Here is a 9466-nt window from a genome sequence, read left to right on the forward strand (position 1 = left end):
AGGTTTCGGAACCGGGGGTAAAATGGTCCAAAAATTAACTATTTTCGAAAAGGGTCAAATCTGGAAATTTATTGAACAATCCCATTCTATTGGTAATAAGGAACTCATGGTTGAAAAACCCATAAAAATAGAGCTCAAAACGAGTTGGAAATCACAATTTTCCTTAAATTCGGATTAGGAAAGAAACAAAGATTTTTGGGGTTTGAAACTAAAATTTAAAAGTTAAAATCGTCAAAAACTTAATGAAAAAGGAAGGTTTTAAGTCAAAAATCACTTACCCAACACTTTGCCTCGAAAATCTCTTCCCAAATCACCTCAAGGAGTTCAAGAACTCAAACAAATGATGAAAAATATTGAAATGGGAAAAAAGGGCATTTTCTGCCCAAAAAGTTACTGTTCACGCGTGTTATTGTTCACGCGTGTTTTGTACAAATTTTCGAAAATCACCCTCAAGGTCATTACAAGAAGTATCCTAAATAGTGATAAAAGTCAAATTCCTTATTTAAGAATCAAGAAATTCTGAAGGAGATGGAGGAAAAAGGAAAAAAGACACAGGAAGAAAGTCAAAACCAGAAGGAGGAAAATGATTCCTCATATAACAGTTTGTTTATTTTGCAGGTATACACAAAAGGACTAAACAACACAAAGAATAGGACAGCAATACACTTAAACAACAACGAATCGACTCCTAGAAGACATGTCAGACACACCAGTAACTACAATGGCGGAAAACAAGCTGAGAGGAATAGGCACACATATACTAGACAAACTTTATCACTAAGACACAACAGATTCATCAAAGAGGAAGGGTGCACATCAGAAAGACCAAAACACAACATCTTTTGGCACCTTCAGCATCAGCACACCACAATAACAGAGGACCAGCTTAAACAACCAAAGAGGAAAGACGACAAGGAGAAGGACCCTCTTCTAATCAAAGCAGCAAACACACATGCAGGGCTAAAATAAACAAGATTCAGGTAAATCAGACACAAATCAGAAGAGATTTAGCCTCTTCATCACTTTCATGAAAAACGAGTCACAACACACCAACACATCAACACACCAACATGCAAGGCTAAAAACCACAAAAAATAGCTAGATCAAGAGCATATCAGAAGGGAACCATCATCAATTTGGCCCCTTCATCATCACAAACAGAGGAAACGGAGATGAAAATGGAAGAAGACAAAGAGACACTAGGAAGTCAATTGGGAAAGTGTTTACAGTGTACTCAAACATTGACAACTTTTGACAATAATAAGAAGCCCAAAGGGCATATTTCGTAATAAAAAAAAAAGATAATAGTGTTTGGGAAGGCTATGAAAGTGAAATGCAATTAATATAGAATGTTATTCGTGACTATAATTTTAAGGGAAAATGGTCAAATATGCCTCTAAACTTGTCGAAAATGTCTAGATACACCCTCCGTTTGACACATGGCAATTTCACGTGTAATATAAAATAAAATAAAAATTCCAACAAAGCAACTAACGCTGAAAGGGATATATATGCGCCCAAATGTAAACGGCGAGGGCATGAGTCAGCCAAACTTCAAACGGAGGGTATATCTAGACATTTTCGATAAGTTCAGAAGCATATTTGATCCTTTTCACTTAATAAAATTATCCTTTTTATTCAGATATTTGTCTGCACAAACACAAACAATAAGCCAACCTTTAAACATAATGTGTAACTTCAATGTAAAATATCTAAACTTATAAAAATTTATGAACTTAAAGTCGTGGCGTAAATGAGGGTCCTAAAATTGATTATATGTACACCAACACCGTAAACTACCCTTTTACTAAAACTTACTCCCTGATTTGTTCAAAATAATTGTCATATTTCATTTTTTCTAGAATTAATTTGATTAACTTTTAGGATTAAATTAATTTTAAATTTTAGATATTCAAAAATTATATAAAAAAATAATATATGCAATTAATTAAAGCTTTTATTTACTTCCATTCCTACTATTTCCTTTTTTTTTTGAGAAAATAACATTTACCTTTAAATGCCCCATTACTTTCTTATTCGCCTTTTATTTTAAAATATATAAATTTATTTTAAAATTTGCGCGTTGACGTCATCACCTACATGATAACGATAGGTTATCAATATACCGACGGAGTATCAGAGAGGATTAAGCTCAGTAAGTATCATAAATAATATATTTTCTATTAATTTAGAGTTTAATAAATAAGATTGTGATTTTAATAATTTTTTCTTAATTATTTTATTTTTATTTCTTTAAAAAATAGCTCAATCCTATATGATATCGATAGAATATCAATATACAGACGAAGTATTACGGAGAATTAAGCTCAATCCTATATAATACCGATACGTATCAATATACCGATAGAGTATCACAAAAGATTATTTCATATCAGTGATGCTGATTACGTCATGCATGAAATTAAAAGAAGAAAGTGGGGTAAAAAGATAAATAATTTGACCCTGAGTCAAATAGTTTGGATTGGATCCAATTTGGATAAATAATTTCACAATTGAGTCTATTTTTTTATATATATAATCAGGCATAGTAGTCATAATCTGTAATAATTTATAGTGGTCAAGTTTTTGTTAAAAGTGATTATTTATATTATATATTTTTTTATAATAATTATTTAATATAATAATTAAATAACACTATTACGGAGAAATTTGTTTGTATGCTTAAACACAACAATATTATTACTTTCATTTATATCATACACCCCACTAATTAAAAGGAAATCACGGACAATATATAGATCTAATTCATAGGACTTGATATACTTTCTTTGGAAAATTTATTAATATTTCACCAAAATAATGGTCTTCAACAGTCGATTACTGGGTTTGTCAAAACTATGAGTATTAAATGAACAAATTGAGTTAAATTTAAGTATATCAAAATATCTAAGAATCTGTTTAGATTGATTTATTTTTGGAGTGTTGGGATAAATTAAAAGAGTATTTATAAATATTTGATTTAAAGCTAAAATAACAAAAATAAGTTAAAAATAAAAAATTAATTTAAACAGGCTCTAAGTTAATAAATGAACGCGTAACAAATCAATGACTCACCCAAAAGTTACATAAAATTGAAATAAATTAAAAACACTGGTCATAATTAACCTAACCTGGTCAATTTTTTTAAAAATTCTAATCTCCAATGCTCTCATATCTAATTACAACTATTTTATTTTTGATGTTCGATATTCGTATTAAAGTACGACTATTTTTAATTCGCAAGGACCTTATTTGAAAGGAAACAAGAATTTTTTCATACTAAGGGTTCGAATCTGAAACTTTTAATTAAGAGACGAGCAACCTTATCCACTTCACCAATCCTTCTTTTATGGTATTTATAACCAGTTATTCATTTCTACTTGGAAGTTGAATTTTTGAAGTTTGAAGAAAAATAATCCTAAACACATTTTGATCCTCTCATAAGACAAATACTATTTTTTAAAGTGAAATATGTAATTCAACTACTATTTTAAAAAAATGTAATTTCATTATTACTTTTTCTTTTTAAAATATCACTAAAGTTCACATTCAAACCCTCACTAAAATGTCTTTTATTCTACAGAAAAAAAAAATGATTTCTTGAACTAGAATATATTAACATCACAGAATAAAAATCTTTCCCTCATAAAGAGAGATTATTCCTTCATTACACCTGTCTTGGTGGTGGGGTCCATTAACTCCATTAAACACCATGTTTAGAGAATTAAACAAGATTTGTTAATACAAACCAACTAAAAAAGATAAATGCTTTTTTACAACTTTCCAAACTTTCCATGAACAGCAAAGCTCAAGAATGGCAATAGTACTATTTTCCAAGAACATATAGGAATTAGGAAGAAGCCAAAGAGAAGAAAAAAAGTTAGAAAAATCTTGAAAATAGCAGCAGATCAAGAAAATGGAACTTACCATAAAGAAAACAAAATGGATGGTTCGTTTGGCTTTTGCCCTTTTTATCTCTTTTTTCCTAATCATTTTTACTCTTTCTACTAAAACCCCATTTCAGAAATCACCCATTAAAGGTAAAGTTCCAGTCTTTGTTGAATCTAAACTACATATATCTCAAACTAGACCTATTTCAGCAATACCCAAATTGGCATATTTGATTTCTGGTTCAAGTGGTGATGGGGAGAGCTTAAAGAGGACATTAAAGGCATTGTACCATCCATTGAACCAATATGTTGTACATTTAGACCTTGAAGCGCCAGCTGATGAGAGATTAGAGTTGGTGAATTTTGTAAAAAAGGAGCCTTTATTTGTTGAAGTTGGGAATGTGAGAGTAGTTGTGAGGTCTAATTTGGTTACTTATAGAGGACCTACTATGGTTAGTAATACACTTCATGCTGCTGCTATTTTGCTTAAGGAAGGTGGTGAATGGGATTGGTTCATTAATCTTAGTGCTTCTGATTATCCTTTGGTGACACAAGATGGTATGTAGTTAGTTACTATTTCTTGCAATCTTTTTTGATCTATCCTTGCCCTTTTCCGTGTGTTTGCTAGTGAGTATCCTTTTCTGAGCTAGTTGGGACCAGGGGTGGAGTTAGGTAGGGCTAAGGAGGTTCAGAACCACTTCGGCGGCAAAAAATTATATTGTTTATAGATGATTACATTATCTTATACATATATTGACCCCCTTGGCTTTTTTTGTGTTTACTTTTCATATTTTGAATTCTTTGGTGAAAGTTGTGGCTCCACTAGTGGTTGGGATCATTTGTTTAATATTTCAATTTTACTTTCATTTCCTGAGATTCTTGGTTTCCAGATTGAATAAATGTGGTACTTGCTTGCTATTGCCTCCTTTCTTTTATTTTTTAACGTAGGCAATGCCAACTACAGTTAGTGAACTTTGTAAAAAGGGTAACTTTGTTTGTTGAAGTTGGGAATGTGAGAGTAGTGGTGAGATCTGATTTGGTCACTTGTAGAGGACCTACTATGGTTAGTAATACACTTCATGCTGCTGCTATGCTTAAGGAAGTTGGTGAGTGGGATTGGTTCATCAATATTAGTGCTTCTGATTATCCTTGGTGACACAAGATGGTATATAGTTGGAAAACTATTTCTTGCAATCTTTTTGATCTATCCTTGCCCTTTCCTGTGTGTATGCTAGTGAACATCCTTTTCTGAACTAGTTGGGAGCATTTGTTTAATATTTGACTATCACTTCCATTTTCTGAGATTCTTGGTTTTCAGATTGAATAATTGTGGTGCTTGCTTTCTATTGCTTCCTTTCCTTTGTGTTTAATGATAGACGACACCAACTTGTTTTCTTCAGTCTCAAATCTGTATAGCTGCTTCCGTTATATGTGGTAGTGAGAATTACATTGACAGTTATGTTGCGCCATTTTGTGGTGGTGAAATTTAAAACAGTAGTGAAAACGAGGATTCCAGTAGACGAACCGTCATGAAGGGCAGTAATTTAACTATAAGAGAATTTAGGCTTACTAGTAGTTATTGCTCTTACTTCAGCGCTGGTACTTGTCAAGAGTCTTTTTAGTTCGAAAAAAGACTTGTATGTTCGTGTAAATATAAGTGTGGGTGTTAGGACCGAAATAATCAGGTGTCATGCAGAAGCTAGCAAAGCAAATCTCGATCTACCATAAGTAAGAAGATAAATGAGAAATATACCAAAAGAGACACAAACATTTAACGTGGTTCGGTCAATCAACCTGTATCCACAAGAGGAGATGTGCAATCCACTATATAAAAGAGAGTATATAATATCGAGAGAAATAACCTCATAAATTCACTCAGAATACAAAAAGGTTCACACAAGTGTTAACCTATACAGAACTCTCAAAGCCCGTAGGACTACATTGTGAATGCTACCAAGTTAGAAGGAATTATAGAGTCATAAATCTTTTCCTACAAGAAAAAAGACTTGCCAAATATGGAGACTTTGGGTTTAGGAAAGCCCAATTAATCTAGGAAAGTCAGAGCAAACACCCAATAGTGGGAAGTAAGATAATCCGAATTTTCCATAAATTTCAAATGAGATGAGCCTAAATAATATGTGATGAACATTTATGTAGCCACTGACTAGTTTGGAATTGAGGTGTACTTGATTGATACATCTATTGAATTCCTTTACAAAAAATTAGTAACTTTATTGGATCCACGCTTGACATTGAACCAAAGCTGTTTTAAGCAGCTCGGAGTTTATACAAGTACAAGAACCGGTTAATTCATTACCTCCTTTCTAATGATCCTGTGTCTTGATATTGTGTTTGGCAGATTTACTTCATGCTTTTTCAACCGTGCCAAGAGAACTTAATTTTATTGAGCATCCAAAACTTTCTAGTCACTCCAGTGCCATACTTTTTATGAGTTTGGTTATCTGGATTCTGGCCATTCTCCTTATGTGCAACCATATGTGTATGTTTTGTACTTCCTACTAAACCCTATAATACACTATGATATATATATGAATCATTTTGTATGGAAGTTCATGGGTTTCTTGTCTCAAGATATTAATAGAGATATCTTTCAATATCAGATTTTGAACCATTTAAATCCAAAACTTTCTAGTCACTCCAGTGCCATACTTTTTATGAGTTTGGTACTTTGGTTATCTGGATTCTGGCCATTCTCCTTATGTGCAACCATATGTGTATGTTTTGTACTTCCTACTAAACCCTATAATACACTATGATATATATATATGAATCATTTTGTATGGAAGTTCATGGGTTTCTTGTCTCAAGATATTAATAGAGATATCTTTCAATATCAGATTTTGAACCATTTAAATCCAAAACTTTCTAGTCACTCCAGTGCCATACTTTTTATGAGTTTGGTTATCTGGATTCTGGCCATTCTCCTTATGTGCAACCATATGTGTATGTTTTGTACTTCCTACTAAACCCTATAATACACTATGATATATATATATGAATCATTTTGTATGGAAGTTCATGGGTTTCTTGTCTCAAGATATTAATAGAGATATCTTTCAATATCAGATTTTGAATATTCCTTTACAAAAAATTAGTAACTTTATTGGATCCACGCTTGACATTGAACCAAAGCTGTTTTAAGCAGCTCGGAGTTTATACAAGTACAAGAACCGGTTAATTCATTACCTCCTTTCTAATGATCCTGTGTCTTGATATTGTGTTTGGCAGATTTACTTCATGCTTTTTCAACCGTGCCAAGAGAACTTAATTTTATTGAGCATACAAGTGACATTGGATGGAAGGAGTATGTGGATCACTTTTCATTTGATCAGTCAACCTATTTTTGGTGATTAGATTTAATGAGATTTAGTATGTTTAGCTTACTAAAATGTTATATTTCTATTTGTAGATACCACAGAGCCAGACCTGTAATAATTGATTCAGGGTTGTACAGCCTGAATAAATCAGATCTCTTCTGGATCCCACAGAAAAGGAGTATGCCAACAGCATTTAAACTATTCACAGGTGAGACTTTTGTGCATTTGTGTCGATGCAAAAGGAAGCAATCGAGCTCTTTTGGCTGCTTTGTTGGTTTGCTTTCTTACTGCCATTTTCAGCTTTCAAAGCCGTATTAACTCGTCTAAAGCCTCCCATGAAGCACCTCTATATTGTTCTCTGGGTTGGTTTTAGGCCTGCTTTCAGCTAATTCTTCTGTGAGATCTCCGTGAGTTAGTCATGTGTATTTGGCTTTCAAAATCTGCTTGAATTAACAATTCAGTATTAAATACAGTTCAGGAATCTCCCCCTTGCACCCTTTCAGCTTTATGCAATGATAATATGATGGAATTTCCTCACAGACGACTGTCTCTTCCGTTCCTAAACTTCAGGTGGAGTTCATGATAGCCAGAGGCATGTTCTCAAAAAGGTTACACAAAAGTATAGGATGTTATGGAAAATACGTTTTTTTTAGGGGAAAGCCTGGTTGGTTTGGAAACAGAACAATGCAAACTTTTAAGTGTTAGAAATATCACAAATGACTTTCTTGAAAGGTCTTTTAATATAAGAAAACTCTTTGAGATGACCCTTGGCTGGTTATCCCTGATGTGGTCTATGAATTTAAATTGTAGAGTTAAAACTACAATTTGCGCATTTTGATACCAAGAGATCTTAAAAAGAGTTAAAACCACAAAACCAGGTGCACCTTATCTTCCTACTATTGCCTGAGAATCAGCTGCCCTTTTTAATTGTCCACTTATGCAATTAAACTGTTATTTTCTCTTAGTTCAAGTATGATTCTCCATACTACAATTCGATCTCTTAACCCATTTTACAGTGAACTATGTTTTGTTATAACATATAACAGGGTTGTTTGAATGTCTGAGTTGTCAAATCGTATGAAACTGGGAACGATATCAGACCGGACCTGATTACACACTATTCTGTTGCACTTGCATAAAGTTTCTTACTTTGAATAAGTTGTCATAGGTCAACTTTCCTCTTTTTTGGCTGCTGTGTGATCACTGTTTCAATTCTGCTGTCTTTGTCACACGTCTATGAAATCAGCAATATAAATTTTTGCTTCTGTACAATCAAATATCAATATCCATAACCAATCAAAGATTTTGATAAGCTGTTATTGTTGTTCCTCAGGCTCTGCTTGGACAATGCTTTCTCGCCCCTTTATTGAGTACCTTTTATGGGGATGGGATAACCTCCCAAGGATAGTCTTAATGTACTACGCCAACTTCCTTTCAACGCCTGAAGGATATTTCCACACTGTCATATGCAATGCAGAAGAGTTCCGGAACACTACAGTGAATCACGACCTTCATTTTATATCCTGGGACAATCCGCCAAAGCAACATCCACATGTTCTAACTCTTAACGATTACCAGAACATGGTCGACAGCAATGCAGCATTCGCAAGAAAATTCCGCAGGAACGAACCAGTGCTTGACAAGATTGATTCTGAGCTGTTGGGGCGCAAAGTCAATGGTTTTGTTCCTGGTAGTTGGTTTGATGGCAGGGGTGCAAACGCTACCATCTCACAGTACATTCTAAGAAACGTGACTTCATTGAGACCTGGACCAGGTGCACAGAGAATAAAAGGTCTTATTTCTGGTTTGTTGTCTGATAAAGATTTTAACACAAAGCACTGCCTCTAGTTCCTGACTGGTTGCAATTCGTGTGCTATAATGGAAATCTCTCTGTTGAATAACGGATTAGTTGACTGCTTATTGCCCTCGAGCGATGTTATAAATGGGGGATGGAGCAGCTATAGTTATATACTGCTATAAGGTTAAGTCAGGAGTAGACATGTATGGTTTATAGGATGTTTTTTCTTCTTCTTTTGAGCTATTGCTTCGATGTGGGATTTCACTGGGTTGTTGTTGTTGTTGTTGTTGAGCTATTGCTTGTAATTTTTTGTTGGCCAAATGGCTGATGGGTTGTGTTACTATTAGTGAATGAGGCACATTCTTGAAAGACATGATTGAGTCTATACTACAGTACATTCAAGATTTTAAACAAGAATTCACAATTACTCTTCTGAAAAA

General features: G+C 33.6%; 1 protein-coding gene across 1 annotated transcript; it reads left to right on the forward strand.

The window, feature by feature from the left end:
* The first annotated feature begins 3739 nt into the window (after nucleotides 1-3739).
* Nucleotides 3740-9466, forward strand: LOC129871102 (beta-glucuronosyltransferase GlcAT14B-like). Its single transcript, XM_055945971.1, has 4 exons — nucleotides 3740-4448; nucleotides 7140-7215; nucleotides 7321-7436; nucleotides 8562-9466. The coding sequence occupies exons 1-4, from the start codon at nucleotides 3917-3919 to the stop codon at nucleotides 9074-9076; spliced, it is 1239 nt and encodes a 412-aa protein (XP_055801946.1). The 5' UTR covers nucleotides 3740-3916; the 3' UTR covers nucleotides 9077-9466.

The sequence above is a fragment of the Solanum dulcamara genome, chromosome 10 (genome assembly GCF_947179165.1).
Source record: "Solanum dulcamara chromosome 10, daSolDulc1.2, whole genome shotgun sequence".
Lineage (NCBI taxonomy): Eukaryota > Viridiplantae > Streptophyta > Magnoliopsida > Solanales > Solanaceae > Solanum > Solanum dulcamara.

What these genes read in the sequence shown, in the direction of transcription:
- LOC129871102 (XM_055945971.1), top strand. Translation starts at nt 3,917, where the DNA reads ATGGAACTTACCATAAAGAAAACAAAATGGATGGTTCGTTTGGCTTTT. An exon ending in AGTGACATTGGATGGAAGGA is followed by an intron (nt 7,216 to 7,320) that starts GTATGTGGATCA and finishes TTCTATTTGTAG; the next exon opens with ATACCACAGAGCCAGACCTG. An exon ending in AGCATTTAAACTATTCACAG is followed by an intron (nt 7,437 to 8,561) that starts GTGAGACTTTTG and finishes GTTGTTCCTCAG; the next exon opens with GCTCTGCTTGGACAATGCTT.